This window comes from Notolabrus celidotus, chromosome 19, assembly GCF_009762535.1.
Source record: "Notolabrus celidotus isolate fNotCel1 chromosome 19, fNotCel1.pri, whole genome shotgun sequence".
Classification (NCBI taxonomy): domain Eukaryota; kingdom Metazoa; phylum Chordata; class Actinopteri; order Labriformes; family Labridae; genus Notolabrus; species Notolabrus celidotus.
Window position 1 is genome coordinate 18,211,527 of NC_048290.1, and position 26,267 is coordinate 18,237,793.

At 40.1% G+C, this 26,267-nt stretch overlaps 2 protein-coding genes across 3 annotated transcripts in view; both read left to right on the plus strand.

Moving 5' to 3' along the window:
- The window catches only part of megf10 (multiple EGF-like-domains 10), a 54,566-nt gene extending 42,557 nt beyond the window's left edge, over positions 1-12,009 (plus strand). Inside the window, exons 11-25 of one of the 2 annotated variants that reach the window (XM_034710287.1) lie at positions 1,725-1,845; positions 2,293-2,456; positions 2,849-2,951; positions 3,257-3,403; positions 3,543-3,677; positions 3,822-3,950; positions 4,050-4,178; positions 4,906-5,034; positions 5,517-5,645; positions 5,903-6,130; positions 6,246-6,361; positions 7,358-7,481; positions 7,758-7,802; positions 7,910-8,119; positions 8,346-12,009. In XM_034710287.1, coding sequence (XP_034566178.1) covers positions 1,725-1,845; positions 2,293-2,456; positions 2,849-2,951; positions 3,257-3,403; positions 3,543-3,677; positions 3,822-3,950; positions 4,050-4,178; positions 4,906-5,034; positions 5,517-5,645; positions 5,903-6,130; positions 6,246-6,361; positions 7,358-7,481; positions 7,758-7,802; positions 7,910-8,119; positions 8,346-8,509 — 2,073 coding nt within the window. In that variant the 3' untranslated portion in view covers positions 8,510-12,009. The remainder of the gene's footprint in view (positions 1-1,724; positions 1,846-2,292; positions 2,457-2,848; positions 2,952-3,256; positions 3,404-3,542; positions 3,678-3,821; positions 3,951-4,049; positions 4,179-4,905; positions 5,035-5,516; positions 5,646-5,902; positions 6,131-6,245; positions 6,362-7,357; positions 7,482-7,757; positions 7,803-7,909; positions 8,120-8,345) is intronic. The other variant, XM_034710288.1, reaches the window with a different exon arrangement.
- Positions 12,010-14,380: 2,371 nt separating this feature from the next.
- LOC117831171 (long-chain fatty acid transport protein 6) lies at positions 14,381-25,234 on the plus strand. The gene is made up of 10 exons (XM_034709714.1): positions 14,381-14,949; positions 17,789-17,992; positions 18,135-18,293; positions 19,670-19,794; positions 19,970-20,164; positions 20,607-20,697; positions 20,793-20,991; positions 21,130-21,227; positions 22,717-22,847; positions 23,114-25,234. Exons 1-10 carry the CDS (start codon positions 14,472-14,474, stop codon positions 23,288-23,290), a joined length of 1,857 nt encoding a protein of 618 aa, XP_034565605.1. The 5' UTR covers positions 14,381-14,471; the 3' UTR covers positions 23,291-25,234.
- The last annotated feature ends 1,033 nt before the right edge of the window (positions 25,235-26,267 follow it).

Sequence of the window (26,267 nt, forward strand, 5' to 3'; positions counted from 1 at the left end):
TGGCAGCTGTGAGAACTACAGCAATATACATATATTTTAAATTAGATAACAGTGCATACATTTTTATTTCTGCTTATTGTGATGCCATTTCTTAAAATATTTTCAATTAATTCGTATACCTAGAATCTAGACAAGGTATGACTTAAGGAATTGAAGTCAATACACTTTTAAAATTTCATAAAATGGTGAAAATGGTGTCAGACATTTAAAAAGAATTACACAAACTTTGTAAAAAAGTGGACTCAATTCAGATTTTGCTAAATAAACTATAAAAAAAATTCATCTGAAACTAATCTAAATCAGAAAACTTTTAACAAAATATATCTGAACACTACAGAAGTTTTTTTAACTCTGTATTTTTTATTTTATTTTATTATCCATATTTTTGTCTGCTTTAAAATACAGCGCCTCTGTTTGGTGTTTTCGTGGTTTTATCCTATAAAATACCCCAAATATTTTAAATCTGAAAGTTATGAATATTTTTGAAGTTTAGTGTTTGCTGTGATGGTTTTTATGTTGAATCATTTGTGATAATAAAGATCTCTGTCACATGTAGCTGCACGTCACCGTGTTCGCTGCATTTCACAGCCCTTGTAACGTGTTGAAGATATTATAGTAGGAGGTTTCAGCTGCAGAAACAGACGCAGGTTTAAAGGAGCATCTTAAATCAGTTTAGTTTAAACAGGATCATAAAGATGAACTCATTTATAGAGTTCAGATTGCATTAATGTGATCATGATATTCTTCTTAAAGGTTGTGGATCAACCTTCCTACAGATCCAGCTCTCAGATATCAGATCTTCACTCGGCCACATGTGCTCAATAAAACCTCTTCTGAGTGCAATGATCTGAACTCAAACAAACTCTCAGGGTCTCCATGAGAACACTTTCTGTTTACAGTTTTATGGCCCATAGAAGGGATTTTCACAGAAGAGATGTCTCTGTGGGAACCAGAGCTGTCCTCACTGAGGTCCTCATCTGCGGAGTCTCAGAGAAGAGCAGATCCTCCTCCTGTCTCTGAGTCTCTCTGATAAAAACAGCACGTTAATTGTTAGCCCCAATTCTTTTGTTGACAGCTAGAGAATGAACACTGGAGAATTCGTTCAGGTCTCAGAAAACATTTATTGTGGTCACAGGTAAAGAAGTACAGCACTGGTCTCAAAATGACAGAGCTCCCGCAGGAAATCAGCAAAATGATCCCTGAGTCCAGAATCTGATAATCTTTTTAGAGTATCATCTTGAAAGGCATTCAGTTGGGTGTCAATACGCAGCCGTCTCCTCTTGGCCCTAATTTCTAACACGTATGTATCAAATGATACACGTGTCCTCCAGACAAACAATCTATTGTTCGTTATGAATATGATGTGTGTGTGTGTATTGTTTCTCTGCACGCAGCTGTCCTTGAAGCAGAGCTGATAACCATGAGTTTCTTCCTCTTATCATCTGACTGTAACACAGAGTTCTCAGCTGACCTACTTACAGCACACCTTAAGTTGACATAATACAATGAGGCCTTTACTGGCCATAATATCTCTATAAAGTATATAACTATCTCTAAAGGCTATAAGATATTAACAAATTAGTTAAATTAAGCCAGAATATCACAAATAATATCTTTACCTCTGCTGCTGTCTGACATCCTCTGGAGGATCAGTCACTGATCACGTCCCCCTATCACAGAGCGATGACAGTGAAATCTGTCTCCTCCTGTGTCCTCCTCTGTAGGGTCCAAACTGTTCGGTCCCGTGTCCCGCAGGAACTCACGGCATGAACTGCTCCTCCTCCTGTGACTGTAAGAACGGAGCTCAGTGCTCACCTGTGGACGGATCCTGCTCCTGTAGACCAGGTGAGCTGAGGAGGAGAGAAAGAGGAGGAGACGCTGAGTTTTAAAGATTCAGCTCATTCCTCAGCGTCACAGAACAAAACATCAATGTTTCATTAATGTTTTTATTTGTTCTGCTGTTTTTAATTTATCTTAGTGTTTTTCTTCATCCTGTGATTAAAACTGTCCTCTTAATCGTTGTCTTTTTAATGCAGCATTTCTATTATTTTTCATGCACCCAAGACTAACTCCTCACGTTTATTCCTGCTAATGTCTGATTCTGACATTAATCCAAATATTTTATCACTCGATTTTACAACTTATATTTAGGAACAAAGACGTACATGATGTCAATACTTTCCCTTTTTAAAATGCTGTAAAGCCTCCAGTATTTTGATGATAATTTAATTGAATGTTTAATAAATACATTTAAGTTATTAAAGCTGTGACCTTTGACCTCTCTCTGCTCAGGCTGGCACGGCGTGGACTGCTCCATCAACTGTCCGAGTGGTACCTGGGGTCTGGGCTGTAACCTCACCTGTAAGTGTGGGAACGGAGGAGCCTGCAATGCTCTGGACGGTCAGTGTACCTGTGCTGCAGGCTGGAGGGGGGACAGGTGTGAGCAGCACTGTCAGGTGAGAGGATATTGATAAACACAGAAACACAACGTTTGTTACCTTTTACACCATACATGCTTTTATTTTATTTTTTCCGTTTGTAACCGTTAAAAAAAATCGTCATTTTAAAAACATTCATGTAAAAACTGTCCTTTAATTTAATGACTAATCTGAACCTTCATCACGTGCCTCCTCCTGCTCCTCCTCCTCCTACTCCTCCTCCTGCTCCTCCTCCTGCTCCTCCTCCTTCTCCTCTTCCTCCTCCTCCTAATCCCCTTCCTTCTCTTCCTCCTCGTCCTCGTCCTCGTCCTCGTCCTCCTCCTCCTCCTCCTCCTCGTCCTCGTCCTCGTCCTCCTCGTCGTCCTCCTCCTCCTCCTCCTCCTCCTCCTCCTCTTCCTCCTCCTCCTCAGGATGGGACGTACGGTCTGGCCTGTAAGGAGCGGTGTGACTGCAGCCACGCTGATGGATGTCATCACTCCTCCGGTCACTGCAGGTGTCTGGCTGGATGGACAGGTGAGATGCCAGAACAGGTCACGAAACACTAACCAATAAACTTTATGATGCAGGAAGATACATATCTACACGCTCAGGTTTATTCACCTTCATCATTTCAGTCATAAGAGACACAACTTACAAAAAACACACGTTTATCTGAGTCTAATGGACACTGGAGGAACTGCAGCTTTAGGGACTTCTTCATTGGCTTAATTTTTTACACCTAATCATCATCTATAAAGAAATATCTACAGCTATAGAGTGTTTCCTGTAGCAGTCAGAGTTTACTCAGGTGTGTGAGTATTCTGTGTGTGTGTGTGCAGGTATCCACTGTGACAGTGTGTGTGCAGAGGGCCGCTGGGGGCCGAACTGTTCACTGCCCTGTAACTGTAAGAACGGAGCGTCGTGCTCTCCGGACGAGGGGACCTGTGAGTGTGCTCCTGGCTTTAGAGGGACCACCTGTCAGAGGAGTGAGTCCTTCATCATCATCATCATGACACACTGCTGCAGCTTCAACACATAAGAGACTTTTATATCACAGAGTTAGTTCTCTTCTGTAACGTGAAGGTGAAATGAACTCCTCCGTGTGTCTCTTCTTGTTTCCTGCAGTCTGCTCTCCAGGTTACTTCGGTCATCGCTGCAGTCAGACATGTCCTCATTGCGTCCACAGTAATGGGCCATGTCACCACGTCTCCGGACAGTGTGACTGTCTGCCCGGGTTCAAGGGGGCGCTGTGTAACGAGGGTGAGTCACGCTGCAGGACACTGAGTGGTGGCTGACATGCATGACCCAGTACTCTCATGCATGCTGTCTGTGATGACAGTGAGCATGTTTTTCAGTCTTGTGTTTGATGAAAATGATAAATTTGTGTGTGTGTTTTGTGCGCAGTGTGTCCCAGCGGTCGCTTTGGTAAAAACTGCGCCTGGAGCTGCAGCTGCACCAACAACGGTACCTGCAACCCCATCGACGGCTCCTGTCAGTGTTACCCCGGCTGGATTGGCAGCGACTGCTCCCAACGTGAGTCACAATCGTTACCGACATGTTTCATTATTTATCAAGCCCTTAAACATATTATGAATGATAATAATCACTAAATGTCCCCTCTGTGTGCTGCAGCGTGTCCTCCTGGTCAGTGGGGTCCAAACTGCATCCACACGTGTAACTGTCACAACGGAGCGTACTGCAGCGCGTACGATGGAGAGTGCAAGTGTACGCCAGGATGGACCGGACTCTACTGCACACAGCGTCAGTCTCACACCTACACACACAGACACACAGGAGCAGGTTAGAGTAGAGAGCAGAGCACAGGTGTCCAACCTGCGGTCCTGACTCCCTGCAGGAGTCATCAAAGCTTCCCAGTGCTTGTTAGATGACTTGTTGATAATAAAAAGCTTTCCTTTATCTTTAACTTTCTATCAACAATTCAGTCAGGACCACTCTTATCAAAGAGAAGTTATACGTGGTCTGTTCTGGGAGTTCCCTGCCCTTCCATGTGCCTACGTGGAATGCCAAAGCCGGAGGCGGGGAGAGCAGCAGCAAAGAAACTGAAAACTAAAAGTTATTTTCAAAGTTTGTAGATTATTAAGAGGCCACAGGAAGGACATGAAGGAAAGCAAACTTCATAGACACTTACTCATCCGTAATCAGCATCATCATGAATTACTACACAAATGTAAAGTATTGAAATAACCAAAGAGTAAAGAACAGATGTCGGGTAAAGATAACTTCCAGTTTTTGACAATAAGAACATAAGTTGTGTTAAAGTTCTTTAAGAATAATAGAAAAACTCGCCTGTGATGGAAAACTTAGAACAACGATCTGCTTATTTATACAAATGTCTCTCATTCTCTCAGTTTATTTATCACTGAAATATTCTAACATCCTCGTGTTTACATCTCTGAATAGTATGAATGTATCAGACGTAGATCATTGTGTCCATGCGTCATGTGACCTGGGTCTCCTCCTCCTGCAGGCTGTCCGTTGGGGTTCTTCGGTAAAGACTGTTCTCAGATCTGTCAGTGCAGAAACGGAGCTGACTGCGATCACATCTCAGGACAGTGCACCTGTCGCACAGGTTTCATGGGACGACACTGTGAACAAAGTAAGACTCAACACCTCTCCTCCTTTTCTTCGTACATCCCGTCCTTATTCCATGAGTGTGTCTAAGTACTGCTCTACTTCTTTCAACCATTAAGTGTCCTTTCTAACCAATCTGTCAGCTTTAGCGAGAGCGATGCACCACAGCTGCAGCCTCTGCGACAACAATAAAGTTACAGCTTTTACAAACATTTTTCTGCAGGTTTAAACAATGTAAAGGAGAAATAACAAACATTTCAGAGGTTATTTAAACTCCAAAAGATAAAAATAAGAGTGCAGGTTTAAAGAAATACCAGAATAACCCTTTAGTCAACACTTTAAGACCCTTTAGGTATTTTACTTTCAAAGATTTTGAACCAGATTTTCACATTTTCAGATCTTACAACTGCAGAAGTTTTGAATACATCGTGTTTATATGTAAATATTCTTCATACAGGCGTTCATCAGGGTCAGTAAACCTGAATTAAACTCTGTTTTTCTTTGCAGAGTGTCCTCCCGGTTCGTACGGCTACGGCTGCCGTCAGGTGTGCGACTGTCTGAATAACTCCACCTGTGATCACATGACCGGGACCTGTTACTGCAACCCGGGCTGGAAGGGAGCTCGCTGTGACCAGGGTGAGGACATGATGAGAGAGAGAAGGAGGAGCAGGTGTAGCTCAGGAGTTAAAATCATGCGTTCATGTGCAGAGGCTGGAGTCTTCGAAGCGAGCAGACAGGATTCAAGTTCAACTGTTTCCCCTTTGCTGCATGTTACGTCTCAGTGTCCTTTTCTAAATGAAGCCCAAGTTAAATCTTAAAAACAGGAGACTGTTTGATGTGAGTTTGATTCGGAGCCTAATGAGCCGTCCTATGTCTCCTCCCCATGTGTGCAGCAGGTGTGGTTGTGGTTGGCAGCCTGAACAGCCTCACTAGCGCGGCCATGCATGTGGACTCGTATCAGATCGGGGCCATCGCGGGGATCATCGTGCTCGTGCTGTTGGTGCTCTTCCTCCTCCTCCTCTTCATCATCTACAGAAAGAAGCAGAAGGGCAAAGAGCCTGCCATGCCGGCCGTCACCTACACACCGGCTGTGAGGGTCACGGCTGATTACACCATCCAAGGTTTGTCCCCCTGCTCAGGCCAGCACTCAGTTTAAAGAACATTAAGCACCTTCACCTGAGCTGAAACCACGTGACCTGTCTGATTTTAATGTGACCTGATCCTCCATGTTTTCAGAAGCTCATCCTCCGACATGTGAGACTCACCCCAGCAGCTATTTCTCCAACCCGAGCTACCACACACTGACTCAGTGCATCAGCCCTCCACACGTCAACAACCGGCCGTATGCAAAGGTAAGCAGAGAGTCTGTCTGTGCTCCACAGGGGGGAAACTCAAGATTTCAAACACTACAGATACACAAAGAGGTTTACAGCAGGAGAAATGTTCAAATGGACATGCACCAGCTGCAAAACCAAGTGACATAAACACAGCGTTGTTACATCAGTGAGATCAAAGGGTCATATTCATATCCTGTATCATAAATGGACGTAGTCTCCATGACGTCAGCCATCTGTTTCTGAAGTCGATCGTTGGCGGGTGCCATATTGGAAGGGCTGAACTCAACATAACTTCTGTGGAGCTAGTTTGGGGTAAAGAGGTGGGCCTTTAACCTCCTAGCTAACAGCTACAGTGTTCCCGCCTGTCAATCAAGTCAGCCACGCCCTTATTTGGGCAAAACTTGTAATCTTAGTTATAATAAATTCCCCTCATGCAATGTGTGCTGATAGAGAAATTAGCTATTCAGACTAAACAGTTTTTTGTACAAGGCTGTAAACATGTTTATTTCTACTGTTAAGATCGGCTCTTTGAATGGGTGTGTATGTGGTTTCCTGTGTTTCTGCAGTCAGCCTCTAGTGGACACTCGAGGAACTGACGTTTTTAGTACTTCCGCATGGGCTTCAAATTTTAAGACCGGCAGTTGCTGCTTGGTCTAAATAAGACATTATATTGTATCGTATAGATGGTGTCATGTCAGGTGTGATTTAACCCTGCGATCCCTCTAAGAAACATCCACATCCTCAGGTTTAAAAACAGTAAAATAATAAACATCAGCTCCTGTTTTTCCAAACAGACTGCCCCCTACAGGCCTGGAGCACCTCTGTTTTATCATTTACAAATTTGCAGCAGTAAATGTTTTTGTTTTGGACGTTCTTGCTTCATTTTTTAATGTTTTTTTATCTGCATTGTGTCTGAAGTCGCACTTTAGCAAAAAGATGAATATTTATAATTTGTGATGTATCTTTAAATGAATATTTGAAATATTTGTCCCTTTAACGTTTCTCACTCAGGCGAAGAACAGCCAGATGTTTGTGAACCTGAAGACCGTGGATCAGAGGAAGAGAGGACCTCTGGCTGATCACACAGGAACGCTGCCTGCAGACTGGAAACAAGGAGACTGCTTCAATGAGCTGGGTGAGATAACATGGACTCTACAGATTCACTTTTACTCTGCAAACTGGGACCAAGTTATTTCCATATTTAAATATAAACATGATCTAAATATCTGTGCAGACTCTCCCTGTAAGTCATTCACCCTGATTTATCAGGTGCTTTTGCAGAGTTAACAGTTGTTGCTGCAATGATTTCATTTTTACTGCACGTGCATGCACATTAGCATCTCTAAAGTCCCATGTGTTAACTGATCTTTGCGTACTGATGTTGATATTTTGATTCATTCCTTTCTACCAGGAGCGTACGGTATTGACCGCAGATATATGGGGAAGTCTTTACGAGGTAAAAACGAGACTTTAAGAAATGAATGCTGATCTCAACAGTTTGTGTTTGGTATTTTCTAACACCCTCTTCCTCCTCTTCCTCCTCTTCCTCCTCTTCCTCCTCAGACCTGGTGAAGGGCACTCCGTATCACGCCAGCTCCTGCTCCCTGAACAGCTCGGAGAACCCGTATGCCACCATAAAGGACCCGCCGCTGCTGATGAACAAGAACACAGAGTGTGGCTACGTAGAGATGAAGTCACCGGCCAGACGAGACTCGCCGTACGCTGAGATCAGCAACAGCAGCCCGGCCAATAACAGGAACGTCTATGAAGTTGGTGAGGAGATCTAGACTTTATTTATCAGAGAGTCATTTAGAGTGAGGTTTGTTGCTCCTCAGACTCTAAGTAGCTAAAAACCCAGTAAGGAGCAGTATCTGCAGGGTTCACAGGTGCTGTTGGTGCAGTTTCAGGCTAAGCATGTCCTCTCCCTATCGTAACACACAGAGATTAGATTTAAACGCCTGAAATCCTCCTCCTACATCTTCATGTTTTGTTCTTTCAGAGCCGACCGTGAGCACCATCCAGACAAACGGAGACGTCAGCTGTTTACAGTTTGGTCAGGATCCGTATGATCTACCAAAAAACAGCCACATCCCGAGTCACTATGACATCCTGCCGGCCCGAGAGAGTCCGTCCTCAGATCACAACGAGCCGGACAGTGAATGAGACCAGGAGACCAGGACTGGATCTTTGAACAGACTCAAACAGGAGCTCTTTGAACCCACAGCAAACTCCCGCTGACGTTATCGTTGTAATGATGTATCCTGACTTTTCTCTGAACAAAGTGGGTAAACACGAGAGGCTGGATGTGCAGCTGGTATATTTTTTATAGTGATTTGTAAACGGCCATGAATTCTTTGTAGGTCATTCCACGTGTCTGAAGGTGAAGGTCTCAGTGTGCTCGCAGCAAAGACGTTTTTATGACGACTTTTTCCCACCGCAGCTTTTTCAAGCTGACTCTCAAAGATAAACTACGCAGGCCAAAACAAAACAGACAAAGGAAAAGTCTTATAGCTGTAAGGTGATGCAGTGGGTAGCGCTGTTGCCTCACAGCGAGAAGGTTACTGGTTTGAATCCCTGGTCAGGCAGGGGCCTTTCTGTGTGAAGTTTGCATGTTCTCTCCGGGTACTCTGGCTTCCTCCCAGAGTCCAGAAACATGCCCACCAGGTTAATGGGTCATTAAATTACCCGTAGGTGTGAGTGTGTGCGTGAATGGTTGTTTGTCTCTCCATGTTTGCCCTGTGATAGGTTGGCGACCTGCCCAAAGGTGTACTCGGCCTTCCGCTCGATGTCAGCTTGGATGGGTTCAAGACCCCCGCGCCCCCGAATGGGATAAGCAGTCAAGATAATAGATGGATGGATGGATGGATGGAAAAGTTTCATATTTGAAGAACTGTCAAAGGGTGAAATGCTCCAAAATCTGCTCTGCAAACAAGTTGCATCCTTGTCCTCTAGCACTTTTTGCTATCTTTTATTTAAAGCCCCTTTAAGGAGTTTTTTGCCAGTTATGAAACAGACTCAAAATGATACTGATGCCTCTTTATATCCTCCATAAGCAGACAAGATCATCAGTGAATAGACTGACAATTCCTATATTGTGATATTTAATGCCTGAAAACAGTGTGAGGGGGTAAGTGTCAGTCATGCGGCTGAAAAAACAGCCCTCAGTTTACATTTTCCTCATTAGATATTCACAATGAATCGCATGTTTGATTGTGAAATCAGCAGGATGAAACCTTTTGTCAGAGGATACTACTTATGCATATAGAGGACAGGATAAGAGATGACCGCTTTGTTCACAAGGGGCGCCAAAAGTGACACAAACCAAAAGTTCCTCACAGGAGCTTCAGATTACGGCGAATAATCCATCATATTACTCATAGTAAAGTGACGTTTCTGTACCTCTGCAAACATGCAAAGAAAACATCATGATAGATAGATTCTCTGGAGTCGACCAAGCCATGATGCTTTTAAAAACTTTGCTCCGAGCATACTGAGTCCTTCATGCCGTTTGTGTGTAACATTCAGAACCAATAAAATCTCTATTTTTATAACAACAGTGTTAGAAAAGGCTAATCTAAGTAGCAGATATATCAAAGATTAGATGTTGGAGAGGAAGAGGATTCAAGCTGCTGACATGTTATCTTCATCACTCATCCGTCAGTGTGTGATTAGTGTTTATGTAACCAAAGGTTTGATTCAGTTCACTTTTTGTTCTTGTAGTTCAGAAAGCTTTTTTTAATCTGAGAGCATTTTTATAATAATCTCAATGTAAGATAATGTTTCACTAACTCAGACGATAAGAAATATCGGACTCTGATTTAACACTTTAAACCAAAGTCATAAACATCATCATCATTAATATCCTCATGTTTTATTACCCTAGCACTTTTAATATGAAAATGTTCTCAGTGTATCACACATTTAATTCTTATCTCTATAATGAAACATGAATTTATTTAGTTAAATGAGACCAGGACTGTGAAATGACGTCTGAGTCTACATTCATCTTGTGTTTTTAATCTCTTAATTTACATGCAGATAAATTAGCATTTTTAATCTGCTCTTTGAATGCAACGTAAAATCAAATTTGTTTTCTATTCATTGTGAGATCTTAATCGTGCAGCTGTCTTTGAAAAAGATAAATATATTTAAAAGATGTCACTTGCCCCCAAAAACAAAGAAACCCAAACACCCTGATTCAAATTTTACAGGAGGTTTACCTCTTTGAGTCACACGGCCAGCTGTTCAAAAGTTCTATCAGATCTAAATCTACCGAGGATCACGTAATCCACTTGTCTTCACCCTCCTCACTCACCCCCCTTTTCCTGTCTTTCCCAAACTGTCCTATCAAATAAAAAGTGAGGCCAAAACTTAATCTTAAGTCATTCTGGAGGTTTGATCCAGATTTCATTTAAAAGGTTTACCTGAGCTGATTACCTCAAATCTGGTATCAAACAACCCGAGAGAGAGTCAGTGGATTAAATCCAATCAGATTACTTTTGAACAGCTGAGTCCCAGAATAAATTATGAAAAAATGTAAACTTCCTGATTGCAGCTTTAAATTATGTTGACGTTATATTTATGTTTAGTTTCTGCTGTGGAAAGGTTTCCTCTGCTCCTTTACGACCCGTTAAAGGTTCCTCTTCACGTGCACTGATACGTTTCTGGACAATCTGAACCAGTTTGGTCCTGTCCGAGGTTTTCTGCCTTCAAATGTTTACTATTGAGTTTGTTGAACAGCACTGCCCACACCCCTCTGAACCTGTTTCTGTATCAGCTCATGAGCATCCAAATGTATGTCCCAGGACCCTGCAGAGGACCGGGGCGGGTCCAAATAATGTTGCTTTAACTCGTTTGTGTTATTTAAACGTTCCCGTGTCCGGTTGATGTGATATGAATTTCACAAAGACTTCTTAACGTCTTTATTCTGTCTGATTAAACTTAAACTCCACATCACTGATGTTAACCACCCGTACAACTAAACTGATCAGAGTTGCTCATTTCTCTTAATGCATAATTTAAAGGGCTCAACATTTCTAATAAAGTGCAAGCTTGAGCTGGACTTTGGCTTTCTGAAGGATCACAGTAGCAGGAACAGTTCACATCATGAATCTGTGTTAAATATCATAAACATGAAATGTAGTTCAGAAGATGTTGCTTTGAATGATTGTATTTCTGTCTCTCTCGTCGGGCCCTGAAACAGCAGCAGTCTGACGCTCAGCCTGTTGGAGATGTTTGTAAAATATTGTAAATAGTTTTGATCAGTTCTGGTGTAAAAATATTAACATCGCCCAGCGTCTTATATCTGAAGATCAAATCAAGAACAAACGTGGCTTCTGGTTCGCACTGAAAAACTGGAAAACTTGAGACTCTGGTCCTCCACAGGTACTGCATTTCTTCTGTCACCTTTCCCACCTGAGCGTATCTGAACAACCACGACGGATGTTAGCTCTTAAAGGAATACTTGAGACTTTTTTACCCGAGAACACTTCCAGGTCATGTTTCAGGATTCTGGTTTAAAACGTATCTGTTCTCCAAAAAGGTGACGATGATTTATCCCTCATTACTCTCTGATTCTGTTTATCTCTGTTTTGAAGTTTTGTTATTCATCATAGTGACTTTGGTGAAAATGCTTTTGAATAAAACAACATAATATGAAGGAAGTGTTTCTGTCCTGTTGAAGCTGTGAGCTCTGAACGCCTGCAGGTCAGTATCTGCTCAGGCCGGACCGGTTGATGATTTATTTCTCTCTCTTCACCATGGAAATATGTGTAATGGCAATTTCTTGTTCAGGTTATGATGTCAGCGTGATGGATGAAATAATCTTATGGAGAAACAAATGTTGTCTTTAGTCGAGTCTTTATTATCAACACTCCTGCAAAGAGGGAGAAAACAAGTGAACTTCTCTCAGTCGAAGTCAGATGTCTTCTTCCCCAAAATGTGAGCTCAAACAGCATATATCAGAAGAAAACAGGTGTGGTACATTGACAGGAAGCTCTCCCAAAAAAGGAATATTCTTTGGTCTAACAAAGATCATTGGCTAAGTAAAAAAATAGGACACATGAGAGGGCATAACAGGATACATAAGAAAGCCACTTGAGAAAGCTAGGATGGGAGTACGGGAACCCTCCCGTTTGCGACCTTTGGAGAAACTGCACCTGCAACAGTTTATATCACTCTTACACAAACATGAGAAAACATCTAACTCAGTAACTTTCCACCACAGCTGTATTCCAAATCCTTGATATCAAGCGTCAGTTCCCTGCACTAGTAAGGTCCTGGACAGCACTAGTTAACTAGTTGAATGTTGAAACCCTGTCTAGTTGACGAGTAGACCGCAAAAACCCTACATGTTGACTGGTAAAGACCAAAATCTTTACTATGCTACCAGTGAGAGGGATTTCAACATTACTAGCTAACTAGTTAGCCCAAAAATACCAAGTAGCAATACTAGTTAAGTTTATTTAACCTGACTAGATTACTAGAGAGGTATACGATAGTTACTAATAAACAAGTTAGCAAAAATGTGTCAATAAACATTAGGGATGGAATAAGGAACCCTGCTAGTTTATTTATGAGGTTCCAAATGTTCACTAGTCAACTAGCAGCAGCCAAAATATCCACTTGCTGTTCACTTGTAAGGTAAAAATGCCCACTAGTTAACTAGTGAGGGCCAAATATTCAACCAGTTACTCATATGAAGACATTTTAGAACCAACCAGCTGCCTATGAAAATCATAAAATCAGCATATCAAAGTAGTTGGGGTCTTTTTGCTGTACTAGTTTCACAAGTGTGACTCATAAGTGTGTACTTGGTCACTACGATGATCCAAATAATCACTAGTTGTAATAGTTAGGCCATTTATTATTATTATTATTAATAATAATAATAATAATAATAATAATAATAATAATAATAAAACCAACAATAATAATACTTTATTTATATAGCTTTTTTCAATACAGGTAACAACGTGCTTCACAGTGGGCAATAAAAACAAACATCAGTGCAAAGGAAAATGAAGCAATAAAATTAAAATGAAATAAAACTTTAAAACATACAAACTTATAAAACAGACCCTTAAAATCAGAGCTAAAATTAAATAAAATCACACAAAAGCTTTCCTGTAAAAACGTGTCTTAAGTAATGACATAAAACCGACTGACTCTGCAGTAGACCTTACTAGTCCACTAGTGATGCGTATAATTGTTAACAAGTAATCATTTTGACACAGTCAAAGGACGGCTCTGCTGAACTTCCACATGAACAGGAAGCAGAGAGGAGAGGGACCATCTCTGTCCACAGGAGGGTGCCCCCACACAAACACAGAGTGGAGAGGGACCATCTGTGTATGAAGGTATGGGAAGGTTACCTACAGTACACTTTGTCACATTTTGTTCTCTGAAAGGGCATCCAGAGATTTTTTATTCCATTTGTTGCATTCTGTCCTCTGAGGGAGCACTTTGTCTACAGGAGGGCGCCACAACACAAACACAAACACAAACACAAACACAAACACAAACACAAAGTTTGACTCAAGTTTAAAAGTTTCAGACAGTCTATATTAACTCAACATCTGGGTCTCTAGCTCATTTCTTTATTCATAACATCTGTACAGGGATGCACCTTCACATCCATTTTTATTCGTAAGTCCATATTTTTCCTTGAGGAAGTACAGCCAGCTTCACAACCAATCAGGAAGACGTAAGAGGACAAGCCTGTCAACCGGTCAGGAGGACGGAGGGTTGGAGAGTAGCTCTGATTGGTCTGTGATGACGGGAATGAGGAGAATTATAACATTACTTCAATTACTGATGAACACCAAACACAGAAAAAGTACAGTTTTTTACCACATTCCTATGAACTGCACCTTTAAGAGTTATCATTATAAGTCATCATTAATGGAGGTATGTCTATTTAAGTAAGCAGGATATGAGGGGCTCTCAGTGAGTCTCTGGGGCCCCAGATTCCTCACTCCCGGCCCTGCTGGAGCCACAGGACTCATCTCGCTGCTGATTGGCTGTCAAGGAGCTGCTGTGAACTTGCATAATGAGGGAGCTATCAGGCTGCAGGCTGGTCTTAAAACAGTCCTGAAGTGAGACGAGCTGCAGTCCCTCAGTCAGGATGATAACTTTAGTGATCAGCAGCCTGTTGGCAGGACTCCTGGCCCTGCTCCTGTACCAGAGGCAGACCTACCCCTTCTTCTGGGTGGACCTGATGTATTACTTGAAGCTGCAGAGGTACAGAAAGTCCCTGCAGGCTCGTATGCAGCAGGGGATCATCACATACCTCGATTGCTTCCTCTACCAGGCGAGGAAGAACCCGAACAAACCCTTCATCATCTTCGAGAACCAGACCCTGACCTACCGGGAAGTGGACCGGAGGAGTAACCGGTTCGCCTGCGCGTTCCGGACGGAGGGGTCCCTGAAACAAGGAGACATTGTGGCTCTGTTGATGTTCAACGAGCCGGACTTTATCTGTGCATGGCTCGGACTCTGTAAGCTGGGCTGTGAGGTCGCTTTCCTCAACGTCAACATTAAAGCCCAGATCCTGCTGCACTGCTTCAGGAGCTGCGGGGCCAGGACGCTGGTCGTGGGTTCAGGTTTGCACGTTTCCTCTCAGTATGTGACGCAGACTGACAAACCTGGTCTCTGTGCTGTGATTTATGAGGCTCGGGTCTGAGCAGAGACTTTAAATGAATCATCTGTAGTTTCTCTAAAGTTCCTCCCCACAGAGAGGGGAGGAACTTCAGTTTACAGAACACTAAGATCCGTTTTAGAAAGTCTTAGTTATTATAAAGGTCTCTGCAGGATGTCATCAGGCTGCTGTTTATCAGCAGGGCCGGACCATGGTCTGGACACAGACTTTGGAGGGCCCCTGTCCCCCCCGTCCCCCCCCCTGTAGGTCAGGGTGCCCATGATTTATGAGGCTACATGAAGTTACAAAAGTTTGATCACCTTTCTGTGTAGTTTTTAAAGTAAAGAAATGTAAAGTAAAAAAATGTTATGAAAAGTAGTAAAGTAAAAACATGTAAAGTAGTAAAGTAAAAAAATGTTAAGTAAAGTCGTAAAGTAAAAACATGTAAAGTAAAGATGTAAAGTAAAAACATGTAAATTAAAAACATATAAAGTAAAGAAATGTAAAGTAAAACATGTAAAGATGTAAAGTAAAAATAATTAAAGTAAAGAAATGTTAAGTAAAAACATAAAGCAAAACATGTTAATTAGAAACACATTTAATAAAGAAACTTATAGTATAAACATATCAAAGTAACTTTAAGACAAAAAACACGTAACATAATAACACGTAAACCCTTTAAAGTAAAGAAATGTTAAGGAAAGAAATGTTTAGTAAAAACACAAAGTACAGAAAAGTACAGTTAAAACATGTAAAGTAAAAACACAAAGAAAGGCGTAAAAAGTAAAGAAACAAAAAGTAAAAACTTGTTTACAAAGTTTTTAAAAAAGATAAATCCAGGAGTTAAGTTAGGAAATGTAACTCTAATTCTTAACAAACATACTCATAGTAGCAAATAGTTGTACAAGAGTTATGGTAAAAAGCACAAATAAATGAAAAAAAATAGAGAAATAAAATAAAAATGTAAAGGTATTTATAAAATTTACACATGGTATAAATAGTTAAAGGCCCTGTGAGGAGTTTTGAACTGGCTGAGAAACAGACTGGAAATGATACAGATGCCTCTTTATGACCTTCCATAGCAAACAAGACCATAAACAGCAACACTGACACCTTCTCTGTTGTCATTTTTAATGCCTGAAACCGCCCTGAGGGGGTAGGTTTCAGACCAGATGATGGATATCTCGCTTCAGAAACAGCCTTTTTGACTGTTTTCATGGAAAATAATCACATTGCCTGATAAAGTTGGCTGTTAAAAGACAATAGGATGAGGTTTTTGTTGAAAATACTACTTTTGCATGTATAGAACAAGAGATAAGAGGTATCGCTTTGTCCACAAGGGGGCGCCAGAATCAATACAAAACAAAAGTTCCTCACAGCAGCTTTAAAATGAAACATGCAGTTTGGACATTTGCTCTCAGATCAAGGCAGCGAAGCTAAAGGTTTACATTGATGTTCACGCTGCTTGAATTCTCCCATTTATTTACCTGTTGGTTGTTTAAAGAATTCAAAGAGGATGCATGTTGTTCATGGCAGGAAGTGAAATGAGGTACCCAGGTCCCAGCAGTAATATAAACTACAACAATATAAATGTAGGTGAAAGGTCAGATATACACAGAGCACATAAAAACAAACAGGGTCTGCACCATTTACAGCAAAAACACCAAAACAACAACTTTATAACCTAAAGTTCAAAACAGAGTCAGAAAAACAACAAACGGACAAATGGACAGACGGACGGCTGAAACAGACGATAGATAACTTCAGCCTGAGCTTCCTGTAGACGTCCAGTATTATCCCTTCACACTGGCAGCATTATTAAATGATAGTGATGTGTATTAAAGGAATAGAGAGACTTATATCAGTCATATATTTTCTATACCTCCAGCTCTTAATTCCTCCTCACCAGTTTTAAGCTCATGATTCCTCAGTGAGGTCTTTGGGTTATCTGTAGATAGCAGCAGCTGTAACGTTACTATCTTTATGGTAGAGTTAAAGTTTCGTACTGATAATTTACATGTAGAGAGCAAAGTACCACACAGTGATTTCTCCCATCTGTAGGTACAGACGTTTGTCAGGAGGATGTGGAAGTAAAAACATGTTTAGCAAAGAAACGTTAATTAAAAAGATGTTAAGTAAAATCATACAGTAAAACATGTAAAGTAAAAACGTAAAGTGAAAACACATTTGGTAAAGAAACGTAAAGTAAAAACACGTAAAGTAAAAACATGTAATGTAAAAACACGTAAAGTAAAAACACGTAAAGTAAAAACACGTAAAGTAAAAACATCCGAATCAAAAATCTAAAGTAAAGAAATGTTTAGCAAAGAAACGTAAAGTGGAATCAAGTAAATTAAAAACTCGTAAAGTAAAAACATGTAAATTAAAAACTCGTACAGTAAAAACTCGTACAGTAAAAACTCGTAAAGTAAAAACTTGTAAAGTAAAAACATAAACTGATAAACTGTTAGCACACAAATATCTGAAATATTTGGCAAAGACCAATGACATAGTCGTCCCTTTCTTCTGATGTCATCACTGGATTTCCAATAAGCTCCACCAACAAGACCTGTATCTTTCAGAATTACCACCTGAGCAGGGTTCAATAATAAAGGTTCCTAGTCCCTGGGGAAAGTTCTTGCAGTGGAAATGTTGTGTACCAGAGCTCTGCAGGAGGGTCTCAGTCTGTGGTCTGGTGTGTAGGGACTAGTCCATCTATAAATCAGTGACACATGAGAGACCACCTTCTACCACAAGCTAACCTGTGCAGAAATGCATATAACCTGGTGTCCCGATTTCTGCAGATCTGGTGGGTTTGTTGTCCGAGGTTATGCCGGAGCTGAAGAAGGACAACATGACTGTGTGGGTGGTGGATCACTCTTCACCCTCCGAGGACTTCAAGAGTTTGCTGGATAAGGTGGAAAACATGTCTGCAGAAAACTTAAGTGACCTCCCTAAAGTCGACATCATGTCCAACTTTCTCTTCATTTTTACCTCAGGAACCACAGGTGAGCATTCAGGTCTGAGGTCGAGACGTGACTGTGATGGTTTAAAAGAATGAAGGGCGACTTGTGTCTGATAATAAACGGGAGGATTTTAACTTTCCAAGCAGCTGAAGTGAAACAGTCCTGCGTCACTCTCCTCCTCCAGGTCTCTCTAAGGCGGCCCGTGTAGGTCACCTGAAAGCCATCATGAGCATGGCTTTCTTAGACATGTGTGGAGCCACGTCTGATGACATCATCTACGTCACTCTTCCTCTCTACCACATGTCTGCGTCCCTGTTGGCCCTCGGAGGATGCATACACCTGGGTAAGGACAGGTGCACTTCAGTCAACGTCCACTACATAGAGCTGCAGGTCTATCTCTGTTTCAGAATTCTACAGAAACGCCTGTAGTCAGGTATCAGAGGCTACAGGTACCGGCCTGTAGCCTGGGAGCTTAATGTTTTAGAGGGGTTTTGCAGCATGTGCAGGATAATTTCAGGATAACATGTTCAACTTGTTTCACTCAAGCTTCAACATGATCTGCTCAGTTTGTGTTGCAATTATTCAAGAACAACACAACTATTCACTGAAAGTGTGATTGTGTCTCTGTCAGCTCCCGGTGTTACAGTCTGAAGAGTGACCCTGTAAACTGGAGACCTTCAGCTGAACGTGTCAGTGTTTGTGGAGTTTGCAGTAGCTGTTGAAACACAGGAGTCCTCTGGAATGCATCCTCGTTTAGTTTGTATTCAAATGTCCAAATATCCTCATCAGATATTTATTGATCATCTAAAGACGTTTGTGAGGGATACATCCAACTGAAAGTCTCCAGTTAACAGGGTTGCTCTTTAAACTGGAACACCAGTCCATCTCTGAAATGGCTTTAAAATCTGTCTTCTTGCTTTAAGTCGAGCGTTTCAGACGTTTTTAATCCTCTTTGTCTCTAGAGCTCGTCTCCTTCCAAGTGTTGATGTGAATCCATCTGCAATTAAGCACAATCAAAAACAGAACAAGAGGAAGAGTAGTTCCTGGAACTTTTGGTCAAAAAGCACCGTTAGAACCCTACCTTTTTGGAGGTGTAAATGTATACTGTATACGAGCAAACAGGTTAGAAAGTTTACAGTTTCTTCTGAGATTAGACCAGGAGGTGTGAACTGGACAGTAAAGTGTCTTCTTTATGTGTTTCTGAATTCCTTATAGAGCTAGGTGAGCTGTTTCCCCTCAATGAACTCAGTCTGTACTTTTACGTAGACACGAGTGGTATCAACTTTTCTCAGTTTTGGAAGAATAAGAGGATTTCATTCCAGCTTTATAAAGAAACTGTACTTCATTCTTTCCAAAGCTTCAGACAAAATGATGTGACAGTGCAGATCAAAAACTTAAGCAGTAATTATTGGAACAGTTGGACCTTCACCTCTCTGTGTTTTCTCTCAGAGTAAACACAGCGCAGAGTCCATGTGAGCCTGTGACCCTGAACAACACACAATTCCTGGAAGATTTACTAGAACACTCTCAGCTTTATGATACACAAACAATCAGAGGAGGAAACCTTTACAGAGACGGATATCCTCCAAACAAAGCTTTAAGGAATTCTCACTTCCTACAAAAACAGAGCCGGGGAAGTTTCTCTGTTAGAAATAATCCAACATAAAGAATAAGTTATGGACTGACTGACTGACTGATGTATGTCTGTTTGGTTTTCAGGAGCAACGTGTGTGCTAAAGAAGAAATTTTCAGCCAGTCAGTTTTGGAAGGACTGCGTGAAGCACCGAGTGAGCGTGGTTCAGTACATTGGAGAGCTGCTGCGATACCTCATCAACCATCCATCTGTAAGACATCAACACGTCGGACTCCTCCGACATAGAGACACACTAACAGGAGGAGGATTAGAGACGTTAAACACAACCAATGATAACCTCTCTAAGATAACATGTGACCACACACATCGCTCTGTGTGTTACACTTATGAAGGAGTGTGAGGTTAACGTCTCGTCCTCTCTGCAGGTTCCAGAAGAAAAGGCTCACTGCGTCCGTCTGGCGGCAGGAAGCGGGCTCAGGTCGGACGTCTGGAAAGAGTTTGTGAAACGTTTCGGTAAAATAAAGATTAGAGAGGGTTACGGACTGACGGAGGCCAGCATCGGGTTCCTCAACTACACAGACGAGGTCGGAGCCATCGGGAGGGCGAGCTACTTCAACAAGGTGAGCGATACAAACATTCAATAGATGCTCCTCCCAATCAATCAGTAGATCAATCACTCAAACTCTATGTTCTATTATTAGCAAAGACCCAACATCAAGACAGGATAAGATCCAGTCCCATCATACAGACAGGACTCATCCACCATGAGCAGAGCACTTTGCAGCATTTAGTAAGTTACAGTGGCAAAGACAAACTTCCTTTAACAGGCAGAAACCTCCAACAGGACCAAACTCATGTTAGACACACATCTGCTGAGACCGTGTTGGAGAGAGGGATAGAGGGAGATGAAGAGAGAGAGAGAGAGAAAGAGAGGGAGAGAGAGGGAGAGGGAGAGAGATCCAGAGGAACCTACGAGACAAGGGAGCTCAGGGACTAACTTGAACTTCAGACAGAATCAAAATAAAAGCAGCGAGCTGACAGCGGCATCTGTTCTTCTTTCAGCTCTCGATGCCCTTCGAGCTCCTGAAATACGATCCACAAACATATGAGGCGGTCCGGACGGACTCTGGGAGATGTATCAGATCAAAAACAGGTAAATGAATTAATCACACGCAGGGTCTTTTATCACAAGATGATCTGTCATAGGTAGTCGTTTGTAAAGAGAGAGACCCTCCGGTTCTTGTCCAGGTGAGGCGGGGATCCTGGTGGCTCCTCTCACCGTCATGAACCAGTTTCTGGGCTACGCGGGGAATAAAGTCCAGTCTGAGAAGAAGCTGCTCAGAGATGTCTTTAATGCTGGAGATGTTTATTTCAACACCGGAGACCTGCTGCTGCTCGACCACCGACACTTCCTGTTCTTCAGCGACCGCGTCGGAGACACGTTCAGGTACACCGTCTGCACCGTTAAAATAACGTGTGTGTTTTTTTTTTTTTTTAAGTAAGAATAAACGTACATGTTTCCTGCTGCAGGTGTTGCGTACACGTACATAGATAAATTGTAATGTTTGTATCTTTGCGTTTGCAGGTGGAAAGGAGAAAACGTCTCCACCACGGAGGTGTCAGAGGTTTTAGGAGCTCTCGATTTCATCCAGGAGGCGAACGTCTACGGAGTCTCTGTTACAGGTGTGTGGAGGTGTTACACTGTCAGAGTATATGATGGTGTTTATCACCTGTGTGTGATAAACACACAGGTGCTGCAGTCGTTTTTCTGTTCTTTGCTTTCTTCAGATGATTGATCTTTGAAGTGATGTTCACATCCTGACTGTTTTATAAATCACTCACTCAAAGCTCCATAAAAACCCAACTTAACAGACCCTTAACTCTTATCTTTTATCAGTCTTTGTGTAAAGACACATGCTGTGCCGTTTGTTTCATACTGAGAGATAGCAGATAAAATAAACACGTCTTATTCCCATAAAATATTTTAAGATATATTTTATTCAGGCTGTAAATGTTCCAGTTACCCTGCTCCTATTATATAATAATACTTATATTATAATAATTGATTTTAATATAAAAACTGGCATACAAAGATTTTTTATGCACAAATTTTGAACGCTGATATAAAATGTAATAAGTTATTTTATGTTTGTGTTATCTTTGTGTGTCTTTTGGGCGTTCGTGTTAAATAAGCTCTTACAGTTTATAACCAAACCGTCAAACAGACTTTTATATGTCATCGTGTTTGCTTTATTCTTTTATTGTTGTGTGAAAATAATAAAACTAAATTGAACAGTGCTCGAGTGAGAGGACGAACTAACTGCTTCAGAGTAAGTAGTTTGAGTCGAGTATCAGAAATGTGTTTTTATTTTATCCAGACACGTTTCAGTTTCTCAAAAACAAATTCAACAAGATAAAGTCTTCATTGTGATTGAACAAAACATATAACAAAATTAAGGTGCACTCAAGACCGGGCTCAATCATAAGTGTAAAAATAACCGCCATCTTGGATTGGTAACAAACACGGCTGAAGAAACCTTTTCTTTGAATGATATTCTTGTCACTTGTTGATCCTCTGGGCCTCCGTAGTCGCAAATCATTATAATAATAAAATTCAAAATAAAATGTAAATTCATTTTCTATTTTTTTTTATTTAAAAATAAAATTAAACATGAAATTAAACATAAAATTAAACATAAAATTAAAAATAAAATGATGAATAAAACGATAAATAAATGATTAATAAATAAATAAATAAATAATACAATAAGGAAGCCGAATTAAATGCAGAGAAACGTAGAAACAACAGAAGATTGGATGAAACTCAGAGACGCCCTTTAGAAGAGGAAGGTGTTCTGACCCTGTTTAAAGGATTTGTAGTCTGTGGTGGTCTATCATGGTCAGGGAAGACCGTCCACAGACACAAGGCCTGGTCCCCCATAATGTGAAGTTTATTCCTGGGGGTTGGAGGCGGTTGGTGTTGGTGGAGCGGAGGGTTCTTGTGGTGGACTGTGGGGTCAGCAGTTCTTTCAGGTAGAATGAGCGCACTGATGTGTAAGCAGGTATTTATACATCTTACTCTCTCTCTCTCTCTCTCTCTCTCTCTCTCTCTCTCTCTCTCTCTCTCTCTCTCTCTCTCTCTCTCTCTCTTTTTCTCTCTTTCTATCTTCAGGATTTGAGGGTCGAGCAGGAATGGCCGCCATCGTCTTAAAACCAGACCACGAATTAGACGGGACGAGGCTCTACAACCATTTGGTCCAAACTCTTCCTGCGTACGCCTGGCCGTGGTTCCTCAGGAAACAAGTGAGTCAGAGACCGTTGTTCCTCTTTTTACATTTGCCTTTAACAGTTTACTCTCCATAAACCCAAACCAGGAAATCTTCAATGTGTTGATAATCAGGGACACTGCTTCCTCTTTTCTTAACGTATTTTATATTTTTAGAAAAACATTAACCTCGAAACATGAGCTTTAACTGGGCAGGATGGAAAGATGGTGCATTCTGGGAAATGTAGTTTCTACACCAAGGTTTTATTTCTTCCTAGATTAATTTTTTATTGTGTGTGTTCAGAGCGCTCTGGATGTGACGGAGACGTTCAAGCAGCAGAAGGTGAAGCTGGTCCAGGAGGGTTTTAATCCGGACGTCACTCAGGATCCTCTCTTCTTCTTGAGCGTCTCTCGTCAGGATTATATTCCCCTCACGGCGTCGCTCTACGACGACGTGATTTCAGGACGGATTAAGTTATAAACATTTAAACACAGGTTCTCTCATAAACATCCATACATGACCAGAGAAGCTGAAGGTGAAACATTTAAATGACCACATTTTTCTAACCCAATCCATCTTTCTAACTCTTTATATTAATGATGATTTATCAGCATTTATACTCAAGTATCAACTTTTATACAGGAATGAGATTAAAACTATTTAATATAAATACTAAAACTAAAGTGAACTTAGCCACCGTGAACTGACAAACTGTTTATATGAACATTTTAAAGCCTCAGGTTTTGCGTGTTGGCCGTCGCCTTCTTCCTTTCTGAAGCAGAGACCGACCGGATCAGGACCAAAAGACAAAACACATCACAACATCTTTTATATCTCTAAATCAAACCAGGATTTAAAGCCTTAAATCAAGATGATTGTACAAACTTTAGATGCTAAATTTAAGCACAATTGCCTTAAACTAACCTCTGATTTTTAGAAAAACAATCAATTTTATTTATTTTTTTATGATTTTAAGGGATCAGGTTTTGCAGAGCAACTCAAGTATAACACAATACTAACAGGTCGCCTGTCAAAGGTAACCCTATCCTTAATCCTACCCTGCTTTACTCTATTTTATTATTTTGGTTTAGTTAATTAATTTATTTTACTTTTGTTTATTTTTACTATTGTTTTATTTTTTCCTGCTTTGCTTTATTTTGCATTATTTCATTTTTCAGTTTAGTTTATTTTTAGGTTTATTATTTTGTTTAGTTCAGTTAATTATTTTATTCTGTTTTATTTTTTAGTTTATTCTAGTTTATAATTTCACTTTGTTTCATTTTTTAGTTAGTTTAGATTATTATTTATTTATTTTATTTGATTGCATTATTTTTATTTTATTGCATTATTTCATTTCATTTCACATAATTTGATTTGATTTCACTTTACTTCAGTAGGATCTTCATTAGCTGTCACATGTCAGCATCTCTTCTTCCTGAGATCCTTCACAGCTCTACAGTAGTGACACTTTCTGCATTTTAACTCTAAATATAACTTTTAACATTATAATACATGTAACAGCCGTTTTTACAAAACATGACATCACAAAAAAAAGGAATACTTCCTGCTCTCTGTGACTGTAAATGGACCATCATTCACTAAATGAACACCACGCTGTGCTGAAGAAGAAACTACAGATTAAGACCAGAAACTCATTAGTGTTTACTGAGGGAACAAATCAGCTGAGGAGGAGGAGGAGGATTTTCAGACGCCCCCTGCTGGACATCAGGGAGAATGCAGGTTACAACACCTGAAATCAGCCTGTGTTTTAAACCCCTCACCTTCAATCAGGCAGGTCGATGAATGCTTCATTTCACTCCTGAAATCTCTCTTAGGAACACTTCAGCTCAGTAAACACAGGTAGTCTTAACATTAGACGTAAGAACTCATCATTAAACCCTGGGGTAAACTCACTGTTTACTGCAGCTCACAAAAAATCACTTGAGAGAACAAATAAAGAACAAAGAACAGGTGGACCACACAATATAAACTGACCAAATAAATAATAATAAACCTAAAATTATTTAAAACTATGAACACCAAGACTCACCATGCACACTGAATTACTGCAGGAAAATCAGGGTGAGTGATTCTATAATACCAATGTTTACTGTGCATCGAGCAGGTGCAGATAATAGTTTAGTGACCACCGCACAGTGACATGTGGTTATGTAGAGTTTTTAATAAACTTGTGATTATTTTCTCTCAGTTTTCATCAGATTTGAATAATTTCCTGACATTTCAAACTCCAGCCTTTGTGTTGAAAGAACAGTAAATTATACTGAAGACTATAAACACTGTAAACATTCCCTTTTACAAAGTTCATGTTTTTGTATTTATGTTTACTCAGCTTGTTTTGGGCAAATTGTAGATTAATTGTAGATCTGTGCCTTAAAGGAATAAAAAAAATTGTTATTCTCACAACGTTTCTGCTGAATTCATTCAAGATTTAGGGTTGATGTTATTGTTGCACCTTGTGGTAGAAATAAAGTGATATTATTAAACATATTTTTAATTAAAATCTACAAAAGTCCTCAGGGGACATGCATCCAAACATTTTATTCACTATGTTTTACCTTCATGACAAGTTATTTCCATTTTTTGGGATTTCTTCTTACTGGTCTTGTTATATCAATAAACACCCGACAATAAACAAATTAATTAGTCTTGATATGTATTAATAACAGAGGTTGTTTCCTCGTTACAGTCCTGCCTATATTGTTTATTGTTTTGTTTTATTGCATACTGTCTTCTCTTATATTAAGTCTGTGATATTGTTCAATAAATAAGACTTCTTCTTCTTCTTATTATTATTATTATTATTATTATTATTATTATTATTATTATTATTATTAATAATAACTATTTATTATTATTATTATTATTATTATTATTATTATTATCATTATTATTATTATTATTATTATTATTATTATTATTATTATTATTATTATTATTATAACAGTGCCCCGTTATTTTAAGGGAACCAGTATTCAGGTTAAAATCTCAAGAGGCTAATATTTATTATCTGATTTATTAATTCATGGATATTTTTAGTCTAATTTGTTCTAACTATCATTTTAAATTGCTTTCTTTTTAAAGCAGCATATTTACGGTTTGTCACTAGTGGGCTACGCTTTATGCTGATGCTTTTGCTCAAATTAAATTCCTAACAGATAAACAAAGCTCTCGGAATTAAAAAAACAACTGCGATAACTTACTTTTTATCAAAGAAAACACACAGCTTTGTTTTCTCTAGATGATGAGATAAATAATTCACAAACTCTAGAACACAAATAAATTAACTCTGTCACAGGAAAAACAGTTATTTTTTGATAATAATAATAATGATAAATACTAGTAGTTTACACAATTAAAATAAGTTATTAATATTGGGAACTTCGAGCCATAGTAGGGACAATACTACAGGTTGTGTCCTTGTCAGATACAATTATGA

Excerpts from the sequence above, each read along its gene's own strand:
- LOC117831171 (XM_034709714.1), top strand. The coding sequence starts at position 14,472 with ATGATAACTTTAGTGATCAGCAGCCTGTTGGCAGGACTCCTGGCCCTG. Across the intron at positions 19,795-19,969 it reads ACCTCATCAACCATCCATCT|GTTCCAGAAGAAAAGGCTCA; the intron begins GTAAGACATCAA and ends TCCTCTCTGCAG. Across the intron at positions 20,165-20,606 it reads GGGCGAGCTACTTCAACAAG|CTCTCGATGCCCTTCGAGCT; the intron begins GTGAGCGATACA and ends TTCTTCTTTCAG.